At 35.7% G+C, this 24745-nt stretch overlaps 1 protein-coding gene across 1 annotated transcript in view; it reads right to left on the bottom strand.

Annotated features, from left to right (window-relative positions):
* LOC146165529 (sodium/calcium exchanger 1-like) overlaps window positions 1–23580 on the bottom strand; it is a 49346-nt gene extending 25766 nt beyond the window's left edge. Inside the window, exons 1-6 of the mRNA XM_083381145.1 lie at window positions 23286–23580; window positions 22448–22622; window positions 21713–21894; window positions 18808–18928; window positions 9435–9592; window positions 6819–6947 (exon numbers count right to left, since the gene is read on the bottom strand). Of these exons, the coding sequence (XP_083237271.1) occupies window positions 6819–6947; window positions 9435–9592; window positions 18808–18928; window positions 21713–21894; window positions 22448–22622; window positions 23286–23489 (969 nt within the window). The 5' untranslated portion in view covers window positions 23490–23580. The remainder of the gene's footprint in view (window positions 1–6818; window positions 6948–9434; window positions 9593–18807; window positions 18929–21712; window positions 21895–22447; window positions 22623–23285) is intronic.
* Window positions 23581–24745: the final 1165 nt, after the last annotated feature.

Here is a 24745-nt window from a genome sequence, read left to right as displayed (position 1 = left end):
CTTTTAGAACGCTAACGAAGTCGTTTAAATCGCACTAAACTGGATTTCGACACTTTGATTAATTTAGGCTCCATTTGTGGGGATTTGTTCTTTAAATAACAAACCAAGTAAACACAAAAGGGCTTTTGGCATTTTGAACGATTAAAACTGCCTTTATTCAAAGTATTATCCGCAAAACTAGAATGTTTATGCTAATCTTGAACTTATTTTACGACATTTTGATCTTTGCTAACAACTTCTTACATTTAAAAAAAATCTCTAATTTCGGTAAAAAACGGAAACAAACAGGAAATTTATCAAAATTAATTCGAGAACAAAAATCGAGGCAAACAATCCGGCAAAGAAGGATTTATCGACATTTGGTGCCAAAAGTCTTAACCCCAACCTACTCATTCCACCCGTGTGGTAAATTTAATTGGACCGTTCGTTTTTTGAAGTGAAACCTGTCGCTTTTAATTGGGCGGCAGCTTAAAATTAAAAATGCGATCTAAAGAAACGCGGTTTGATTTTCGATCGCCATCTGTTCAGATGCCATCGGTCGATTTAAAAATGGCAGAAATAAACGTTAGCTGGTCAATTTGTGAGGAAGATTTAATTCGTTTGACGAAAAATAGATGAAAGCACGGCGTTGGTTACTCGATCTTGAAACTGTGAAACGTTTTTCGTGATTAAATGCGTGACGGAAAATCGCTAGCAAACGCAAAAAACTGGGTTTATTTAATGAAAAACTTACATTTCCTCGTTTAAAAAACATATTTTGACCCAAATAAGCCAAGTTCTAGAAACTGTGGCGAGAATTCTGGCACAATATCGATATTCTCGGTAAACTTACATTTCCCGGTAAAAAAATACATTAGTTTCGTTTTCTAACAACCAAACGGAAGGGGCTGTTACGAGAATTCTCGCACAAATCCATTTACGACAGGAAAAATCAAGCGTTAAGTACAAAAACGTGAATCTGGGGCCATTTTAAATCAACTTGAGCCCAGCAGAGCAGCTGGCAAAACAAAGGGAGCGAATTGCAAGGCCTCAATAACGCCTACGCTCGATGGCTGCCTTTGCACCTTCTGTGAATTGATTTCACCTGAAAGTTCAAGCTTATTGTGGATGTGATGAACAACTGACGAAGCCAAACACACTGACTTCGCCAGACCAAAAACGTTCAAGTGTTTTACGCAACATTTTTTTTGGACAACGAATATAAATTTTGCATAAAGTTTGGAGGTTGCCGTAAGAATATCAAATCGAATACAGAACTAGGTAAAATTTTGAACGTTTCAAATAACTGTTTATTTATTTTTAACATAGTGAAAAGAATAGAAGAGAATTTAATTTACCATAGAATTTAATTAAAGAAATTGTTGTTCTATATTTTAGAAGACTATTATTACCAAATCACGCATGGAAAAAAGGTAAACTAAATTACATACAATTTAGGTAAATACTAAATGTGCATAGATTATATTTTGGACGTGATACCGACATGCTATTTAGTATATGTGGGTTGTTGCTCAATATTTACCGAAAAATGTGCCGTTTTTAATACATTTATTTGACTAAACAGTCATACAAACGCCCGGCATAAAAAGACGAACGTTTACGTTTCAATCAGAGTTTTCACTGCATTTAACAACAGGTGCATTGCCATAGGAAGATGTTGTGTGTGTTATTATTTTCATCGAGATTTTCTAATTTATAGTTGAACGGAATCTGGTGAAAAGAGTGAGCTTAACTTTCATCGGCTTTAAAGTGTTTTAAGAAGAGTATTGCAAACACTACCGTTAGAGTTGTACGTCAAACATTTTACGTCGGACAATCACGTCAAAATTGCGAAACAAGGTATTTAAAATTAACATATTGTACCGTAAATACCACTAAAAGTTGTACCGCTGATATCACTAAGTACGTACAAATAAAATTTAGATTTTAGTTTTCATAGCTGGGGACTTAATTTATTAAGCCCTCAATTATATTCGAAATTTCGCAGCAAATAGCGACGTAATTCAAATCCTATATGTCAAGCTCTATAATTTATAGATAAAATTGAAGTAAAGCTTCTGGTAAGCCAGACACAAACATTTATTAAGTGTTTGATTTGGAGCTCGATAAATGAGTATTCTAGGTTTTCATGGCTGGTTCTTGGCCTTGTACATACTCAATAAACCGACGGCAACATGAGCGACATTTCGTCCATAGGATCTTTAAGATCAGTCATTTCGCGCCCTACATAACAATAGAGCTAATTCTAACCCTATATATTTAGAACATAGATAAGTGAAGTTTATGCGGAAAATTAAGCTAAAGAAACTCGTTTAATAAGCGTTGTTTTTAGAAGCCTGCACAAACCAAGTAACTGTATTACAAGCTAAAGTGCGTAGTGGCGCATTATAACCTTGCTTTACAACACAAAAATCAAACAGAAAAAGAAAACAGAAACGAATGAAAAGTAACGTAGATTGTTTGGGGGGACAGGCACGACATCGCAAATCATAAAAAAACAGAAAGCAAAAAAAACGTTAAAAAGCAATAAGTGAAAAAGCCAACCTGAGTTGTGGATCCGGTGCGTAGAACCTACAAAAATGATGATCAAAAAGATTAAGTTGTAGTTTGATTGCTGCCGCTGCTTTGGCTCCTTATTCAACAATGATTGACAGGTGCTTGCGGCAGATCTATAAAGCTGCCGGCCATGGTTTTGTTTTCTGTGTGGCGGCTTTAAGGCAGCGGCAAATTATTGCTTTCTCTATACATGTAGGTATATGAATTGGTTGCAGGCAGAATTAATGACGGGTGGTTCACTACTGCTACGAATGCACACGTGCTGTAACAACATTAGGGTGTATCCACAGCGATCCACGGCATAAGTAAAACTCATAGTTAAAAAACAAACAAAAAAACGCCTGATTCTGTTTTTACTTATGTTTTTAACTATGAGTTTTACTTGTTGACACACGTGTTGTATTTAGGTTGTTGTAATGGCAAAAGGCTCATGGATATAAGATTGTAACGAAAAATAAGAATATCAAAAATGCACCTATATTATAACAAAAAAGCATATTAATTACGCCTAAAATACCCAGCCAATAATAGAAGTTATTTAGGGCAAATTGGCTAAAATAGCATTGTTCATAACAGGAGTTGTAAATTACCCTAATAATTAGCCATTCGTTTTTACGTCTTGCAACAATGGTAAACTTAGAACACACTGCCGAATTGTGCATAACTGCCGAATTGTGCATAACCAAAGAAGGCCAAATAGTAAAATAAATGGGGCTATTTTCGCTACAAATAACAAAGTGCTTAAGTATAGTGGCATAAAGGGGGCAACGTTTTTAAATCATAAACGCATATTCTACAGCTTTAACCCACAAATCTTATTGTCATTAAAGAACTTAGGCTTTTATAGAGCAACTTGCGCATTAAAGTATATCCGAAAACGCTATATCAAATTCTATATTATTTTCGACAACACGCGTACATGAGTCCAGGGCCTTATTAAAACAATATTCGTAATTTCTAAACAATGTACGTAAAAAGGTGTTACATTCGACATTCGACAATATCCATTCCTGCAAATTGTTAAGTAGAATAGAAAATTACAATTAAACGTAGGTGTTTGGAAAATTAGAAGTTGTGATTGAATTGGTATTGGTCCAAAATACAACGTGCTGCTGCATTTGCCATGCATTATTCAATTAAAAAAAAACGTATTAAATTTAGCGGGAAACTTTAAAGAAGAGCTAAAAGGAAAATTGGCCTGGTTCCATTAGCATAAAGCCTTTTAAGAATAAGTGTACAGGGAAGGTGAAAATTTGAGACAACTTCCATGGACATTTCTAATAGGGGAAAAATCTCTATTTATAAAACACTTTGACTTTGAGCCTTTGAACAAAGTTTCATGCGTACTTTAAAAATATTCGGCTATTTTTTATACTCCTAAATATAACAAGAAAAAAAAATGAAAGAACAGGCTTTAAGTTAAGTTTGGCATTACTGCTAAAAGCTTTACCTAAGTTTCAATCCCAAGACTGTTTACAGGCAACTTGCTGCTAAAACCGGATCTAGAAGTCGGATTGTTTTTACTACGTTTATTTAAGGTTTGGAACTACTTCTTCTACGTATAAAGCTAAAGTAAAACACAAACAAAAATTAAAAAAATGCGGAAACTAATTCGGGATGAATCAACATATACACCCTGTTGTGTACGTTTATATAGCTTTCTATTATCGTCTTACAAACATGCAGATAACTGGGATAGGTATAGGTTAAAAACAAACTAGAGATGGACTTTATAAACCAAACAAGCACAGGTTTTCAATACACCTATAATGTAGCTAAACTCAACGAATGAAAAAGGTTAGGGAATATTTAAACCAAACAATATGACATGTATGGTCTGCGTATACAAATCGAATCTGTGTAAATCACAAATAGTTTCACAACAGCCCTTGAATATTAATGAACATTCGTGACAACATGGTCGGTGATAAGGCATTACTTTCGCAAGGGACTTCCCCCAAAGGCAAACCGCAAACCAGCAGTCGCATGCCAAAGCCCTGGGGGCCAATAGTCTGTTGATGGAAAGACGTACAATGACGTCACTGTCTGGAAAATTGCACACATGCAGCAGTGTGACGTCACTATTTGTGAGACCCAACCCAGAAACTTTCACAAAGGGAACATATATGTTGTGTTTTAATAATGTTGAAAAGGCTGGGAAACGCTAAAGTCTCGAATAAGTCTTCAAACCTTTTTTTCCAATGCAATTATCGTTGTATAGTGCCACGTGATATTCTATTTAGAATTAGACAAATACGGCCATTTACGAAGATTTAAATAATTTTAAAAACTACATTTAAAAATTAATGACAGAATATTAGTTTTGTGACAAACCTTAGTAAAATTTGACAAAGTAATAGTTATTTTATATAAAAAAAAAGAAATGATTCTTCAAAATAGTTGGTTTTCTAATATCCAGACGAGGAAACTTCGTCGCGTCGTTTATGTTTTTTAATCATTGATGAAAAGTTTGTTAAAAAAACAGGGTTCGATAGAATACAGCCAAGTAGTTAAACTAGCCTAGTAGAACCGGAGCGTTCACTGTGAACTGAATGGAAAGCACAGTGTTTTTAACCAAGGTTTTTCCCTAACTTGCAACCACCGAGGCAATTTGGCGAACTCAATAGAGTTGAAAGGAAAGCCAGGTTACTTGTTTCCCGAATATCGATTAACGCTTCTTCAATTGGGAACGCCTAAGATTTAAATTCGATATGGATTGATTGACCGACTGTTCGCCTTTTGCAAAAACAAAAAGACCATTGGGAAAACAACGAACTAATTGTGAAAAGTAGCTAAAACTAAAGACAGAAGGTGTCTATGTGGGAATCATCGATAATTGTGATTCTAGGTTCATTTACCACTACTGCTAAAAATGTTTCTGCATGTTTTACATTGTTAGACATTCATATATATTTGTCTTAAAGTGTTCTAATCTAACTACTGTTGAGATGCTTTAAACAAAAACAATGTTTCAGAATATTTTAGCAAGTTTTTTTCTAATAAACATAGAAACATCTTTAAAAACGCATTTGTTAACTTTTAAATGAATTTTCGTTGAATTTTTTTAAATAATGGCAGATTAAACATTTCTTTACACAGGTTTTAGACCATTTTCCTGCAAAAATGCCACTTTCGCACATGAATAGGAAATCGCAGTTTAGCGCTGCGGCATTAAGATTAAAATCTGGCTCGATCATAGATTGTGCGCAAGATAAAGGTTTGTTGTAAGACGGAGATAGTGGCAAGTGGGGCGTAAATCATTTACTTTGTAGCCGAACCACAAATTCTTGAGTCGTTAAGTCTCGTAAAAATCCACTATGTAGGTCACACTGGAAACGAAAACTTAACCACAAACTAAATTGTTAAAACAAAGCGTTCGTTTATTTTGGTTAAACAATAAAAATACGCCCTTTAATTAAATTTGGTTACATACAATTTAAGATTGTTTTACCCAATGTTTTCAATGAATTACACAAAAATGATAAAAAAGGGAGTTAGTTGTCTTAAAAATTCTAACATTTTGTTGATGGTATGTTTTTTAGATTACATTACATCGTTGTAGTATGTCAAGTGCGCCTTGGACCACAATGATTTGGTTAAATTAATTCGTTGATAGTATAAAAACAACCTACTATGTTAAGAGGCGAAAAAACAGTTGGAATATTGTAAAGTTTTCTTTACAAAGAGCGAAGCAGTGCCCCAAGTTGATGATTCCACCCCTTGGGATAGCGTACTGTGAGCGGAGCACAGATATACCTATTACTTTTTCTTGGGTGCATACAACAGGCTTCGTGCTATCGTTCAATTAAATTTACTTCTGTTAATATTAAAATGCCGATAAAAAATAGTTTCGTAAAACTATCTTGAGCTATAAATGCCTAATTTTCTCCGGTACAATTCTTTTACATATATTGTTCGTAGGCCTTTTTCATTAGGAAGGGGTGCATTTTTGTAATACCCAGTGGGTCTATATTGTTAATTGTGCCATTGTGGGACATGGGTGGAAAGGTAAATCAGTTGGCTTTGTGCATCTGAAAAAGTTCTGTAAATTATAACGAACAGAGACAAAGGCACATTAAAAGGAATTACCAAGGTTTGGTGCCATTCGTTACAACACAAAAAAAGACCGAACGAAAATAGCCGAGCTCAGTGCAAATAGTTCAGCCAGGAATAAAAAAAAACATCCAGAAATAAGATAAAAAAACAGTTTTTATAACAGGTAGAGAGGACTGTAGGGGTTTAAGACAACCTATAGTGAGAGCCGTTTTTTCACGGCAAGTATGTGTTACCTTCTGTAGGTTGTCGCTGAGGTGTGGTTGAATCCGCTGTCCTGCAAACATGTCCCTGGACGCCTTGACACGGTACCAAGCTCTGCTGTGCGGAGTGTCGTCCTGTACAGTAACAGTCGAATTAAAAGGGGGAAATTCTGACGAACATGGGTGTAAAATACTTCACAAAGTTGTTTTTTTTAACAAGTTTGTGTTTTTAAGAAACTTTTTTTCTGGACTCTGGAGCAATACCGTTTTTTGTTCAAATACAAAAATAGGGAAACAGTTTAGGTAAAAACAGATAAAACTTCGACGTAAACACCAATTTGTTTATCTGGCTCAGTGGAGTGTCGTCCTGTACATAAAGACAAAAAGGGGCTAGGTTACAGCGAAAATATAAAATAGTTTGGGACAAAGAATGCTTGGCTAAAGAACTTGGGTCTCGGGAAATAACAACGAATCGCTACAAAGTTTTGGTTTAGAAGTTTGGGGAAATGCAACAAAAATTAGAGACATTAGGTTTTGTCGTCCTGTACAATAATAGTGTCTAAATATAGGGGGGAAATGCCGAACAATATGGGTGTAAAATACTTTAAAAAAGTATTTTTGTAAAACAAGTTGTTTTTATCAAGTTTATGTTTTAAGAAACGTTTCTGGAGCAATGCCGTTTGGCATAACAAATACAAAAATTAGGAAACAGATGGGGTCAAAAGGAAAATAAAAACATTTTTAATAATGAAAATCAAAAATATAAATTACTTTGGCCAGGCATGATAATATTTCATCGAAATATGTAATATTAAAATTAAAGCAGACTATTGATAATAAACAACTTAAAACATTTTTTTTTAAATCATGACTTGTACTACACTATGTTTGGGAAAAGTATTACCAGACCTGGTTATACTTATGCGAACCAACGATGCATTGCCATAGTGAAAAAGAAACAACGCTTTATTGGGCTGAAGCTGTCTGGAAATGTAATTTAAGTCAATGGAGCCTCAACATCTGAGAAATATCAATGTAAAAAAACACAAAGGGGCATCCCCGTAACGAAATCTAGAGTGCTAGTGTTACAACACATTTTCTTCGCAATGAATGAAACCGCCATCGATCCTAAAACGTGTAGTAAAATGGGTGCGTTGTTAACCAAACCTAAACATTTAGTGGCGCAAAACAAGCCACAAAAGAACAAGCGCGCATTTAATATTTCTTTACAAAAGTAGCTACAATTGCTTTTAATGTAGCACGAGCATAACAAATACTGGATTTGCATTTTGGTGAATGCACTTGTATTGAAAGCAAGCAATACTTAGCAAGATTGCTTTTCAAAAAAGCATTTTTTTGAATAAAAATACATATTGCCAGCTTACTTTGACAAAACAAATTCCAATGGGCGTGTGTTCGAATCTCAGGCAAGCACCAATTCCTTGCCGGAAAACAAATTACGTAATGCATTTTAAAGGGTGCGGACCCCATTATGACGCAATAAACCCGAACCTCTTACCAAACAAAGGTGAATCGAAGTTAATAAACAACACTATCATTCAAATAAAGGTTTACAGTTACGCCCTATATTCCTATTCAAAATAAATGCGGGCGCATGAAAAAGCATCATTCAAACTAGTCGTTACGGCGGCTACGATTCATTTCACGTCAAAATTTAACAATGGCGGCGTCTGTTTAGTGATGGCGGCACGCCGGTAACATTTACCAGCAAACATTGCGGCGATATTTGACAAAGGCTGGGAGTATTGTGTGGCGACGCTTTCAATCATTAACGCCCACTGGTATTCATGAGCCGCGCCTGTTTGGGATTCGCCTTTTTTTAGCTTACTATACCTAGATTTTTAAGAGGGTTTTTACTAAGCTGGCTAGTATATTTAACGGCTTAATACACTAAACTTTAGAAATAAGTTAAAAGTCGCAATTAAACACATAACGGCGCAAAAATACTTATTTTTTGTACTATTTGAGTGTTTATTATCTTACAGTTTCTTTTCATCGGCAAAAACGAAATTGGAAAGCCTGTTCTATTTTAAACAGAAACAGTATACCAGCAGGTGTTCCTACAAAAATCGTAAAACAATAGTTGCACTAAAAGTCGGTTGCGATAACTCTCACTTCATTGCTTAATAAATCAGGGGGCGACAAAATAAATGAGCCCCAATATAAACGCTTTTGATAGGACGGAGAACATATACACGTGTAAAAAGCTAAATTTGTGAACAGGAATATTGACTTTGAAAGTGCAAGAAAAACGAATTACGAAAAAAAACCAATGGCAAATCAAACTGTGTTAAAAGTTTTAAATGGACAAGCTAATTTTCGAAGTTGTTGTTTATTCATACGGCAGTTTAAACAAAACTAAAATAGTACAAATTGCTTTAAGTAACGTTATAATGTTTAAGGCTATTAATGAATTATTTACTTCATGTTAATTTTATCAACACAAAATAGTTACCTAATACAAAAACACATCTACGAAAAATAGAAGTGTTTACAAAAATGGCACAAAAATAAAATTCTGTAACACTGATTTTGTATCTGTCAAAAATTACCCCACTTTACCCCTTTAGAGCAAAAAAACAGCCCCATGTTAGTAACCACCTGCAGTTGGGTTGCTGCGATGTCAACCGCGTCTGCTTCGCTCAGTTTCTCGGGTTTATCGAGTGACTTCATGAATGCCGACACGACAGTCTTCAGTTTCTCATCTTCAGTTGTTGGTTGTTTCATAAGAGCTGTGTCCTCTGCAATATCGCCCATCTCTGCAACGAAACACCCATAAAATTAAAAAATTTAAGCCAACAGTGAGAATCAAAACAGTAATATCTGTAATAAAAAAATTCAAAACATTGTCAAGATGTTACAATTAATAGCTGTTAATCAGGAATTCTTAATTGCCGGTCTGCGATAAATTTTTGCAGGTCATCCAAAAAGTTTTTTTTTTATTTATGCAGTTAAAAACTATGACTTTTTATAACTTTAACAACGTAAATGCAATATTTGCCTAATCAATGTTGCACTGAATATGTGAATAATAGAAATCACCTTGACCCTTGCAAGATAAATGTCGACCTTAATTCCTGATCAGTAACAGCAAAATAATCTGGCAAAGCTAGGAATTCAGGTCAGACACATTAACCAGATCTTAAAAAGATATATATATATATTTCGCCAACTAAGGCATCGTCAGTATATCTGAATAAAATGTGTTTTATTTAAACTTTAATGTTTTCTGACTCATTCTTATACTGTTGCGTTTGTTTTTATTCAGATATACTGACGATGCCTTAGTTGGCGAAATATATATATATATCTTTTTAAGATCTGGTTAATGTGTCTGACCTGAATTGCTAGCTTTGCTAGATTATTTTGCTGTTTGCCTAATCAGTTCGGTTTCTTGGTTAAACGTGCCTTCAAAGTCCTGGTCAGCGGTCTATGAAAGGATTTTTGGTATTTGTATCGGCCCGCAAGTGTCAAAAGATTAAGAGCCACTGCTCATAATAAACTCTGAATTTTATCGTCACGCCATTACTTTAGGTTGTTTTTTTTTGCCATTATTTCTTTGCTAGAAAAATTGAGCAATTATTTCATTGCTAGAAAAATTAAGTAATTGTTTCATCGTTCAGTTGGATTTGCTGAAAAGTGCCACTTATTTACAACGGTCATAACAAAAAACCTTCGTGCTGGACTTTTCAAATGAATTGAAGACCTTTTTACGTGGCACGCCCCTATATTTAAAAAGGAAGTGAGTGAAACGACATTACGTAAGGAATTGCCTTTTGACCTTATGTAACGAGCGTATTTCAGCGTAATTTGGTTTGTTGAAATGTCACAGCAAGACGCTATCGTGTTGTGCATTATTATGGCGCACGTTTAGCGAGACAAAAGGTCGTTGTATGGGTCATTTGGGCGGGTAACGGTTCAGTTGCGCTGCAAACATTGTGCGTGATAACGTACTAAGTGAATTTACAAGGAGTTTGAATTAAAAGAGGGCATTTTAAATAGACAAGTTGAATTTTCTTCATTTTTTTCCTTTAAATAAAACAAGAACTGTACAATTACGGTCTTTAAAAACACGTTTTTTAGTTTGGTTGTATTGTATGCAAGCACTGCAAAAATCCAAACAAAATAATAGATGGCCTTTCTAATCAAATGCCAAAATTCCCAAAAATATATAAAAATCATTTTTTAATGATCTTGTGTTCAAAACAAATACAAGTTATCGACGGTATAGCCATTATTAGAGTCGATATAGTGCGACAGAAGACACGCAAACGTAACATTAAAATTCCCTTCACTGTACGTGGCTTGACGCTTTTTCTCACGGAAAACCACAAGCTGTACAGATTCCAAAGCAGTTAACAGCAGCGAAACGCCGCCGCCATTCACTTTACTAGCGCTGAGGTAGCAATTTGCTGCCTTGGAAAAACTAAGCTACCTCGAAATTGAAGAGACGGCATATCCGTATACGTGGTACGGTATGGGAATATATGCGTGGTATACGTGGTAAGGGAACGTGGTGAACACTTTGACCAAAGCCTCAAAAACCTACAGCGCTCAACGTCACTTTTTGTAGTTACAGAAAAACTATCATTTTTCTATTTTTGGTCTAATTTTTGGCTTTATTTGCCTGCTGACAAATTTGAAATATTTTTTACTCTTTACAATAAGATTAGCTGGTTGTTTTAGTTTTGTTTTTTCGATTAGCCCTCGAATTTAGAGGAGCTTTTTACGCGATTTAAGGTTGGAAAACATCGTAAAAAAACAGGGCTGGAAACATCGTAAAAACAGGGTGACAACGAAAACCATATGATAAAAAGATGGCGGCCTTATTCGATGTACTGGTGTTTAAATGCCTTCAAGGCGGTAATCAATTTAATGGATGTATCGTAAAACCTAAGATACACCCGAACGACGTAAACTGTCATGTAATGCGTACGTTTGATCCAGCTAGCTTACGCACACACACGCGCACGCACGCACGGCTGGGCGCCCAGACTGATCCGGATAACGTCTTGCGTGCGTGATAATCTTACGCCTTGCGCCAAACACGAAACATATGGGTTTACCCCTTTTGTCGATTTTGTATCTTTTGATAAACGAGCGTCGGCAGTAGCTAGCTCGTAGCTTTGCTTTGCAAAAAAACATCATTATGATCTCGGTTTTGCTTTAATAGGCGTTCAGTAGATTAGAGTTATATTCCATTTAGTGCGAAATTTTACTGTAGAGTTAATTTTATGCGGTAAATTTTGTCTGTACATTTAAATCCATCAACTTAAAACACTACGACGACAGACTGGCATTATATATTTCAACATGGAAATGGCTTGACATTTTTCACCATAAAAGCGTTTAGCCGTAGATTAGTGAAATATATAGTAATGAAACCACCACTTTTACAAAATAAAATGGAACTCCACCTGATTTGCAACATATTGTGTTGTGAAAAATAAACCAGTAAAAAGTTAAACTTAATTGCCCGAGAATTAAAAAGAAATAATTAACCCTGGTGTTTTACGAGAAAATATATGCATGTTGTATGATAACATTTAAAAGTATGTATGGCTTTGGAAAGTCTATCGCTTCTTCGTTTAAACAAAAAGACACTTTTATTGTGTAGGAAGAAGTAACTAGTAAACTTTACCAGGAAGCGTAAGAATTACCAAATCACCCCTTCCATATTAGGCAAAACAACCTAACGCCGTCAAAAGGTTGGAAGCTGATAAATATTAACCAATCTCCGCTACGTGTTATCTTTGCGTGGAGTGTATACGGCATATTTACAGCGTGCGTTATAAGGTCAACGGTCGTACGCTATCGTAAAACAAATAGCAAAGGTATAGGTAGCACGTTTACTCTATAGGCTGAGTCCATTCAACACGGGCGTGATAAATGTTAGAAGATTGTTTAAAAGCACGACCTACAGGTCACAATCATCAATCAAGGCTTACAACACCGGAACGAATCGTAGCCTTATGTATCACGCGCTGTTTGAAAACAACACGTCGATGCGTCAAAGGGTGAAGTAGTACGTAACGTTAAGCAACAGCCTAATCATATAACCGAAAAAATAGCACCAATCGCGATATACAACACATGCTGAAAGTTGTAAAAGCACTTATGTTTGTTGTACAACATTGAGTTTTTTATAGAAATGAATCTTTGAAAGGCCAGAGTCGTAATCAAGTTACACCAAGGTTAACTATACAAACACATAACTCCGTTTCATGTAAGCCTTGTGTTGTAGCATAAAAAAGTTTTTTTAAACTCACATAATAATTTTTACAGGTGTCAATTAACGGGGTGTCAATTCTTGGTTGTGTCATTTCTTGGTTGTGTCAATTCTTGGTTGTGACAATTCTTGATTGTGTCAATTCTAGTTTGTGTCAATTCTAGTTTGTGTCAATTCTAGTTTGTGTCAATTCTAGTTTGTGTCAATTTAGTTTGTGTCAATTTTAGTTTGTGTCAATTCTAGTTTGTGTCAATTTAGTTTGTGTCAATTTTAGTTTGTGTCAATGTGTGTGGTGTCAAAGCGTGGTATTGTCAATCGACTCTCCCATTTTTGCAAGTGTCTACTGTCTACGTATGGTCGTGGTATTTCGCTAACCTTATCAGATCACAGTAGAACGTGCCGCGGAACAACAGCTTGGATCACAGCACTCAAGGGGTGTACGTGAGAATTACAACAGACTTGTGGTGTGGATGAGTTGGAACTTAATAGTTGTGTACTACCACCTGTGAGACCCGACCTTACTACACTTGAACAACAGACGGCGTTGCGTGTCGAATAAACAGAGGGCATTTTTAGGGTCGATTGTGAAACGCAACAACTAATCTGTCGGAGACTGAAGTGACAAATGTATCACTTAAAAAGTACAACATTTAATAGCACATTTAATAGTACAACATTTAATCACTGGTTTTAACACAATCACTTGTAAAAAGGAAAGTATGTACAAAAAGCTAAAGACTGTATTTTTTCACCTAACTTAGCCAAAAAATGCTTTTTTAGGTGGGGGTGGTTCTAAACGTTTGGTGACGAGCCTATATTATTTTAACGAAATCAAATCATGGTTTCTTTAGTGTCGTATTTTTCTTAAACGTGACGAAGGTAGTGATAATAAATCTTATTAGGTCATATGGAAGGCAAAAAAGGCCTTGCTAATAATAAAGCATAGGCATGTTGTATGGCCTATCGATTTTCGACAACCTACTAAGCGTGCATCTGGGACTGGGGAGTGAGTGATGTAAGGTTGTCACTTGAACACTCGAAACACTACACACATGTCACACGTGCGTTGCTGGAAAAATGGGCCCTTAACCACAGTGAGGCGGGCAAAACACGAGAACACAAACTGGATGGCGACGTGTACGAAAACAAATGTTTCAAGTGATACTTTCTGAGTGAAGGTAAGAACTTTTCAACGGTAACAAAAGCAAACCCTGCGGGATTGTTGGTTTTCATTGTTTTGCTGAACGGCGTTGATTGCGAATCATATTCTATGAGACATTAATATGCGTACAGAAGTATAAGTTTGAAATACATTTGGAGAATTGAACAAACGTTTGGCCATAAATTTTGAACTTTCCAATTATTTAATTAATATCTATTTTTGAACTTGAACTTAGGCAATCAATAAATGTAACTTCATATAATTCTACAGCGAAGAAATAACCGTTAAAAAGATAAGTGGTGCGCATGTAGTTATTGTTTCAGTCACGTTAACCCGAGAAACTTTTCTTCGCGTCAATGCGTGTGCCAACACTAAAACAACAGAAGAAAGCAGTTTTTTTTTCGACTTAGGTAGGGTAGATTTTAGCTGGACGGCTGGAATTCCAAGAATATTTTGTGAGACAATATAAAGCGAAAAGAAGAACATTTTGGTTACACATCAAACTCTGTCAAAAACATTTTGTAAAAAAAAATTTTTTTGACACTAACACGTGTGACGTAAAAATCTCAACATTGAATAAAGAATCGCAAAAATACCACTGGTAATTATGGATATGTCTAAGTCACGTTAATCTGTTAGAATCAATCGTAGGGAAAAAACGTTTCTTCGCACCAATGCGTTCACCAGCACTAAAACAACAGGAGAAACAGTTTCCCTTCGACTGGAAAAACAATTTTAGGTGTCCAAAACAAATCAGGGTGGTGGCTCAAGTGCAAATACTTAACACGTTGATTCGGCAAATTGAGAACTCGTGAGTCGTTGTTCGCATGATTGGACGCACAAGTGGGTGCTAACCAACCGAGATAACGGGTATTGGGTGTTTTTTGGCATCCATGGGTAGGGGAGGGTTTGAGGATTTTTAAAATGTTTGGGTATTTTATGTGATAGTACCGTGGTGTAGTGTTCATAATTGATCAAAAATAGTATTTTTATCTGGATTATTGGACGAATCTAGGGAAACATGCGCCCGAATCGTGAGATTTCATTCGATTTTGGTAATTTTATGTGAGAAAATCATAAAATAATAAATATGTTTATAACCTTACAAGACAAAATGAAATTGTTTATGTAAAAAAGCGATTTCTAATATGAACAATCGGCTAAAATTAAAATATTTTTCGAAAATAATTTTTTCATGAAATTTCGCCAGTTTGAAGAACGTTTTTTGTGTTTGCTGATTTTTCGCAATTTTTCAACCGAAAACCTAGAAAAGCTTGAATTGTTGAAAGAACTAAATTTGAAACGCATGTATATGTTTACACCTATTTGTTTAATTTGTTACCGGTGACACCGCAAAGTTTGAACAAATTATTTCCACTTTGTCACACTTCAACACGCTTACTACACAACAACAACAAACATCCGGCATAAACGGAACTCGGACATTTCATTAACATTTGATTCATAGGTTACTGTAGGATTTTCAGTAATAGGATCTGCACGTCATAAACAATGCCTTTATAGCTGCATTTACTTTTCACGTTTGATCACCCAACCGGGCCACCATAGCAGGAGTTAGAAAATGCGCACAAACTTTGCCATTCTACCGTGGTTGTTGGTTATACGCTTAAGTGGCAAAGACGGGTGATAATTGAACTGAACCGGTTATACACTAAACACGCCAAGCTAAATTCGTCAAACGATTGAACAATGTAAAGCTGTAGTAACCCCAGATTGGTTATTTACGGAAGAATTTACGTTCAAGTTTGCCGAATGGAAATTCTAATAGTAAGCTCTTTTTCCCGGTGCGATTTTTCCTTTTAAACAATTCCTCGGACGGTTTGTCTGTTTTAAAACACCCATGCTCAGGGTTTGTTTAAGGTTTGGTTTGGGTGACCGCTAAGTAGTTTTAAGAGACCGCAAGTGTTTCATTTAAATACCAAAAAGTTTAAATACCAAAGTCCAAAATTTGGGAAACCGCTGGAGAAACAAAACACCTTAAAAAAAACACTGCCCATGCTCCACACTATCGAAACATTTTTCATGGCAATTCTAAAAGTAAGCGGCCAACCGTTGAATTGCGCATTTTTTAGACTAAGGACAGTTAACATTACAACCTTAAAAATTACATTACTCGTTTTTACCGGTGCGAATTTTGCTTTTTAACAACTACTTGGTAGGTTCGTATGTTGTCAAACACCCATGCTCCACTATAAAACATTATTCCCTTGTGTTTTTGCCCCCAGATTAAAGAGTTAGATAATCACTTCTGCAATGACGCATGTCACGTGTTATTGAACCGTGCAATTACGCAATTCACGTTCATTTTGGGTCGGAATGCGTGGCTTCTTATAAAACAACCAGCCCTGTTTAGTAATATTTTTTTGCATTTTGCTATAGCCAAGTTAGTATGCGGTACTTTAAAAATCAAGATCTTCGAGAATCGAGATCTTGTACTTCGGCCGGTTAACAAGGTCCATCAAAACGCAGTCGGCCTTCTCAATTGAAGCAGAAATGTAAACTGTCTGTGTATATCCGATTATCCGATTATCCGCTTACACGTGTAATAGTGAAACGAATGTTGTTATACCGCATGTAGATATCACCGAGAAAAGCAAATAAGCCGGGGATGACTGTACGTTAAAAATTCGGAGTATCTTATAAATGCTGTGGATCTGCACTCGGTATAATAAAACGTGGTTTGAAAAAATCTTTATCTCGCATTTTGTGATATAACCATTGGTTTTCAATTTTTGTTTGTTCAGAAAAGGTTTAGAACAATACCAGCTATTTTACAACGCAGTTGTTCCATCGCTGTTAAATCGAAGATTATAGCCAAAGCGAAAGTAATCTTATCTCATAAATTATCGTGTGTTTATTTGGGAACTAAACTACTTTCGCTTTGGCACAGCTGAATTCTTGCACGTTTACACCTTTGTATTTAAGTTCACGTTTCAAAATACAAACCCTTTTTAAAAAAAAGCCACATGGTGTAATTTTTTGCCTGCTGGTACAGTTTCCTGGATTTAATAAGCGATATTACTGATGATGTTAGTTCCACAGCTCTTTTTAAATGTAGTTAGCATGATAAAGCCAATACAGTTGGTATCATTGTAAACGTTTTGAATATATCGAAAATGAGAGATTTTGGAGACGTTCAAAATGCTATCTGCTTCTGTATGGGCTTTGATATTCTTACTGCCCTGCCATTATGCTAAAAAATTCAATGAATGTACATATATTAATCTATGTATTTTTGTACAGCAGCTCATACGGATCACTCAACTAAGCGGTAAATATGAAAACATCGATCTAAGGTAGGCACGCCATGTGCATCAAACTGCAGTTAGAACACAGGTGTTTTACGGCTTAATCTGAACCACCGACTAATATGTAAATCGCAGAAAAAACGTTAAGAACCAGCAATCAAAGATAGACACGCCATGTGCAAAAAACCAAGCTGCATATGAATGCAACCAGGCGGTCGTAAAACCGTAATTATCGAATTACTGACAAGGCGAAGATGGCAATTATAAAACATATTGTCTAGCATCTGGAGAGCGTATTTTGTGCGCACAAGAACGCCCTGGCAATATTTCACGGACTAGAAACAATGCGTTGCTTAATAATTCATGCTCGAACATATATTAGAGCTAGCGGGACAAGTAATTAGTGATACGCAACAATATCTCATGATCTTGGTGTGTATAGACTTTGGAGATTAAAGGTTGGAGGTTGTAGTAAGATAAGAATATCAAAGCCCATACATCATGTTGAAAATGAATACAGAGTTATTCGAAACGTTCAAAATGATACCGTCTACTTCTGTATGGGCTTTGATACTTACGTCTTGGTGTGTATAGTTGCATCTATGTGCGCATCTAGTTTTGCAAGATTGGATATGAATCTTTGCAGTTATAATTGTCGATAAGACATTCCAAAATGCTGGGGCAACGAAACAACTGGCTAAATTGTAGCTAGACCAATGTTTTTCTGCAAACTTTCAGTAAATGCTGCATTTGAACGTAATTTAAAATGTCAAGGCGGTTTATAACTTTTTTTGTAGCAGAACGACGATCAACGAAGGAAAAATCTACAAACTTTAGATTACAGCCTGTTTCTAAAGGTTCATATATTTACTTGCTGAAACACGCTAACCATACAAAAAACACCGTAGCTCGCATGCCTAAACAGATAATCCTATAGTAACTGTGCCAACTTACATGTCTAAACTGAACGCATACTGATAGTATGTTGGCAGCCGTATTAATTGAGAATCTATAAATTAGGTGGCACTATATAAGGAGAATTGGATTAAAATCCTGTCAAGCTTTCGCACAACTTATCGTATCAAATTAAGAAGCACAAATGCGAGTATTTTCTCGCCTTTTACCGGTTTGAAAGGTTTTTACTTGGTGGATTTTAATTGCTTTCATTTCTACGTTGACCTGATGAAGCAGGTTATGCGAAAACACCTGATTTCCAAATCCAAAGTGAATTCGAGATAAACGACCAATTTACCAAAAATACACGACATCTGCACTAATATGTGTTCAAGCGTGAAAGGTTATGTAAGTACTCACCTATTTCCAGTCGATTGTCCTTGACCTTGGGCTTGCCACAAATGTCCTTATCAGCTGCGAAGGCTAAAAGCACGAGGACTGGAAAAAAGGCGAAGGTCACCACCGCCTCAACCAAGGTCACCTGACAAAAAAACAACGTATTTTGGCAAATATTCTAAATTAAAATACAGTCAAGGTTAAGAAACATTTGTATTTTTTTTTACCGTTTTTTTTTAAATTAAATATGTTTTTCATATTTATTGCTTGTTATTTAAAATCATAGGCACTCGGCAAAGAACTAAAATCAAAGTCCACAGACAATGACCAAATTTGCTTGTTGGGTTGCTTTTTTAAACAAGTTTTTTTACTAAGGAGCAAAATTAAAGAAAGAGCAAAATAAAGGTTTTGCATTAGATTTATATTTATTTAACAAAGACTGTGCCATGTAAAAAAAATGCCAAACACAGCTAAGTCGTCGTCAGCATTTATCTGAGGTTCTAGCGTCCATCAATGTCGGAACTGCGCCATTTCAGCAGTGACAGTGTCCTTTGAATTCCAGCTCCCATCACTCGGTTAAGGCCTTATCCTGTTGCGGCGCCCATATCGAGGCCTTTATGGTCTTTTTTCTAACGCAAAGAGCGCGCGGCAAAAGTTTCGCGGGTCGCGGCCGAGGCGATTTCCTGCGTTTTTTGCGTCAAAGCAACGCAAATAGCGTGAATAGCGTGAACGTTGGCGCATCGCGGAAACGGCGTGGGTTTACGTGGAAAATGCGGGGCGTACGTTAAAGGTTTAAAGGTTAGTCTTGCGTGCGCAAAGGGCATGCCACGTTCTGATGACATTTCAATGCTGTCGTTTTCTTATAAGCTGACATTTTGAATGCTTTTGAACGTGGTGGTTGTAACTTTGCGGTTGCTGGAATTCCCGTTTGGGCTGAGTATGTCAACACGGGTTTTTCTACAACGAAATAAATCAAATTGCTACCGACTTTTAACTGTTTTTATCTTTACTTTTATATGTTTTTTTATGGGAAATGTTTTGTAACGAACATTTGTTTCTGCAAGGTGGCTAAACAACCATTTTTAACATTTTAATTCAAAGTTATAAAAGGCCAAAAATCCAAAAATTTTTTTTTTAAGAAAGAGCTTATTTAAAACATTTTTGATTTAAAATAACAACAGTGTTTTTTTTCTTCTTAAAAAAGTAGCTATTGTTGTCTTATTGATCCACGCGTTAATTATTAAGTGGATATTCACAAGAAATAAACGATTTACTTAAGATTTGTTGCGTCAAATATGAAATGAAGTAGCTTTCTCAAGGACAAGTTGCTATCCCAGAAATGTCCAATGAAGTGAAGCCAAGCTGTTAGCGAAGAAACGCTTTTGAGCTTTTGCGCTTAGCGTTACTTCACGCATTCCACGCTTGTAAGAACCGACGTGAGATTTGCGATCCCATTAGGTTTGAGAAAAGCGCAAGCAAAGGGAAACCTCTTCCAAGCGAAATTTTTGACCAACTTTAGTAGATACTGCTTAACGATTTAGAGGCACAGTTTTCAGTCCTAATATTTATTTAGTCTGTTTACCAAAGTCATCGAGTTATTTTTTCCATCATGCTCCTGGGGCTTTATTTTGCAACACCTTGGTTCAAAAAAGGTGCCTATTTTATCAAAAGGAGAATTCTCTTTCCTTGTTTTCCTTTTTTGCACTGCTAACCAGTTACGCAAATAAAACCCGAAAATTGCCTAGATTTTGCATTTCAATCAAGTGTTTTTACGTATTTAACGCGTTCTTAAACACCCGTTCAGAAACTTCTTATAAAAATGTGCTTTTTGGCTTTTTATATCTGTAATGTTACTTTCAATACAAAAGCTATATAACGATGTAATCGATTCGCGCAATCCGCAAGACGCCTTATTTATATCGTTCAAGTTGATATAAATATAGATTATTTTTCTATTTTCGATGTTGCGATAGGACGTACGTAGAGCCTGCGCTTAGGTTGACAAAAGCGGCAATGCGTAAAAAGGCAACCGCAGTTTGAAAAGTCCAATCAAGCTGGTCAAGTTACGTTTTACCACACGCAGCATTCGTTGGAATGTAAGCTACGCCCAAGGCGGTGTGTGCTTATGCGCATGGGAACAAGAAGCTATCATATTACGAGGCTCTGTTTACGTCAGGTCACCGGCCTAAGTATGGGCTAGCTACCAACGGACGCTGGCCTTTTGTCAACGGCCGGCAATTGCGTTAGTAATGCTCCGTGGTAAAGTAAGGGGCGGGGTAGCACACTCACACATGTCCTATGCATAATGCATGCAGCACCACTTTAAAGTATTAGTTTGGGGAAAAACTTAACGTTTTGGCGTTTACTTTCAGCAAAAGTTTTTTTTATTTATAGGACATTCATTAAATCTGTTTTCTTAATGCAACCATCAACTAATATACTGCTAAGGTAATTACATCATTAGTAATTGGCATAGCCTGGTGTTGCATTTAGATGGGTGCATATAAAAATAGTCAACATCTCTTTACTTTACTTTGTTTAAAGATTACTTTTGTTCAGAACAAATTCTAGATGTAAAATATTGAACAGGAAAATATATTTAAAAAATTAATTTTTATATTGATAGTTTAATATGATAAGGCCCTCTGGCATATTTAAAAGCCACCAAGACGTTGGCATTAAATGCAGACAATGCACTTGCATGTTCTTAACACTACTGCCATTTAAATCAAGTCATTTCTACAAACCTTATAACATCGTTTTTAAATGCATGGCATTTCACTTCTTGAAAATAAAGCAAGAAAACTTAAATAACAAATCATGATTTTAGCCTAATTAGGACAAAACTTTATTTCAACTTAAATTATATTTGTATACATCAATCAAAAGCAAGTTAAGTAAAATGATTAACTGTTGCATAAAAGTTAACCTTGTGTTTGCTGAAGACCAGAAGCACTAGATAGAGCCAGACGTAAGACAGGATTGCGAAGAGTGCGGTGATGCAGAACACTTTCATGCGGTTTATTCTTCGCACCTCACCGGTCGGAATGCCAACCATACAAACAGCAACGATCACAAACAAGTTGAAGGACGCCGAGCCAACAATTGTACCTGAAAACCACAAAAACATAATTACAAGGGAATATTTAACAAGGCTAAGAATTCAGTAAAATTTCTTTTACACTATAGTTTTCAAACAGAACATATATTTCAATAAATGCAATCATCAATCAAGATTTAATTGTGTATAGCATGTGAGAGATACAAAAGAAGGCAAAAACTTGTTGCAAATCATGGATTTTGAGCACTGGTTTTCACCTACGGTGCTGTGGTACCCTTGGGTGCTGTTTACAAAGCCTATGGGTGCAGCGATATATTTCAAATTGTTTAGGATGCCAACTTTTGCAATATTGTTAAACTTGGGAACCACTGATTTAAAGATTAAATCTCAATAAATATATCTCAAATGTAAGTTCACTGTTCAGCCTTGAAACAGGAATTTTATTCCAAGTTTTTTAAACCAATTTTGCATTAAACTAATGAAGTTCAATAAAAAAATAACATCTTGAAACAAAACAATTATATACAAATATCTTGATTATCACTGAAAACTATATCTTACAATTGAACAGCCTATATATTTGGTGCATTTAAAATTTCCTACCTGGTCCTAAAGCTCCGGCGTTGAAGTTGTTGGATACGATTTCTATGATGGAAAGCAGGATCTCCGGCGCCGATGAGCCAAGGGCCATTAGGGTGAGGTTGGCCACCGTGTCGTTCCAAACTCGAACTTGGACCAACTCGAAGCCCTCCTCCTTATCGGGACGAGCGACCTTGATCTTGAAACATAATTATGTTGTGTCAGTTTTAGAATTTTTTTGTTCTTAGGGGACTTTAAAGAAACTAAACTATAAGTGTACATAGAGGTTGCGTTTTTTGGAACGTTCTAATTTTGGATATGATGGAACACAATACAGAGGTATTTTTAGTGTTTTTAATGAAAATAAAAGTCATAATATTCAATAAAATCAACCTTTTGTAGTTTACAGACGTTTCAAACATTGAAGCTGTTTTTCTTAAATCATTCACTCAGTCATATATATTTTGTATGTCTTGAGCAACACACAATTTATCACTTAAGGGTAGCATTTTAGTAGTTGTAATGTTTGTTTATGATACACACCATGCCTGAAAATAAATATTTAAGGTTTAAAAACATCAAAAACAGGTTTTTTACATTAAAAGATTTTAATGGGAGTATTCAATCATATTAACATAATCCGTTTAAGTAAAAAATTTAAAATAACCCTAATATTTTATAATTTACCATAGTACAACATTGTTATATGCTATTTACAAGTATTGCAATTTCAATTTCAACACTATCTGATGTGTCTCAAATATAATATAGGCATGCCAAGTTTGGCTTGACTTAAGATTTAAAACATTTAAGAACTGTGATTTGTGAAATTAAACAAAATTTTTGAAGGATTCTAATATACCTCAGTGGTTTTACTTGTAATAACTTCAATGGCACACATAAAAGTGTCAGCGATAATAGCAACCGCCATAAAGCTCCATAATAATCCAACAAGGTAGAGTGCAGCCCGGAACTCGGTGCTCCAAATCGATTCGTCGACCAGAGGTAAAATTAGTCCACTGCTGCAGCTGAAATTTCGCGAGCATGTCGTCAAATTGCTCGACATCTTGCAGCGTCCAATTTGCTGTCAGAAAAAAGCACCTAAATTTGTAAATTTCCACTTTGGATTTCCCCGAGAGCTTTATATTGGCAGCAGAAACCCTAAAACAACAAACACTTTATCAATTTAGAACAAAAGCTATTAGCTTTCCTTACTTAAAATCATCCTACAAAATGTATTGAACTTTAATCTGCAAATTGAATAAAAGTCAATTTTGAAACAAGATTAGTTTCCAAATATTTACCTTTAAACAAATTAAATTTAATAACATTTTGTGCTGTGTATAAACATTTTCTTATCTTTTTGAATTATTTTAAACACCATTATGTTTTTTATACACAGCAGGTTACATTATCTGGTAAATGATAAAATGTTCTGTTTGACTGCAACGTCTGTTTTTGGAACTGGGCTGTGTTGGGTTTCTAAAAGATTTGCAATTCCGCCCAACTGAAATAACAGACAAAATGTGCAAGTCGTGCGCAAATACTTTGTCTTGCACACGGCAAAACACCCGGTTTACATAACACGCACATTCCAGCTGCAGACTGGATTCTCTTCGCGTAACTTTCCCCAATTCAGCAATTCACAAAACTACGGCGTCTGAAGTATCACGTTTCAATACTACCGGCGAATGCCGTTGTCAGGCACAAAAGATCACGCCCAACGTTAAAGAAAGGTGCATTTTTATAAAAACAACTATTATTGTTTGTTTAATGGGCACAATTTTTTTTAACACTAACGAAACGAGTTGTTAAAGTTACAATTGCATGGAAGACATAAATATGTAAGAATACATATAATATAATACTTGACCCACTAAAAAACTGTCACCCTAATCAAAGTATTGTTAGAAATATAAACCCCAAGACAAAAATGTGGTAGGATTCTAGACCAGTGCCGTTTAATGATATACAGCTGTTCCAAATCGGCCTGTTGTTGAGTTTTGTTAAATTACAGAATTACAAGATTAAAAATATGCCGTACATGTACAAACTAGCCTATTTTAAATTTGCTGCATTTACGCCAACGCCAAGGCCACGGGAAAAGATGAACATTTAAAATGACAAAATCGTCATTTCTAAGACTGATATTAATTCTATAACTGGAGCATTCCGTTGAAAATTAAACTGATTCAGTTCTCTAGCCTTTGCAGTCATTTACGATTCCATACACCAAGCAGAATTGGGGCGAAATAATTTCAACGACAGAGTCTGCACTTGCTGTTCAACTCCTGAATTGTAACGCGAGAAGCTAAACGCTAC

The sequence above is a fragment of the Ascidiella aspersa genome, chromosome 2 (assembly GCF_963924565.1).
Source record: "Ascidiella aspersa chromosome 2, kaAscAspe10.2, whole genome shotgun sequence".
Lineage (NCBI taxonomy): Eukaryota > Metazoa > Chordata > Ascidiacea > Phlebobranchia > Ascidiidae > Ascidiella > Ascidiella aspersa.
Note: the sequence above shows the minus strand (reverse complement) of the source record. Positions and strands in the feature narration are given on the sequence as shown.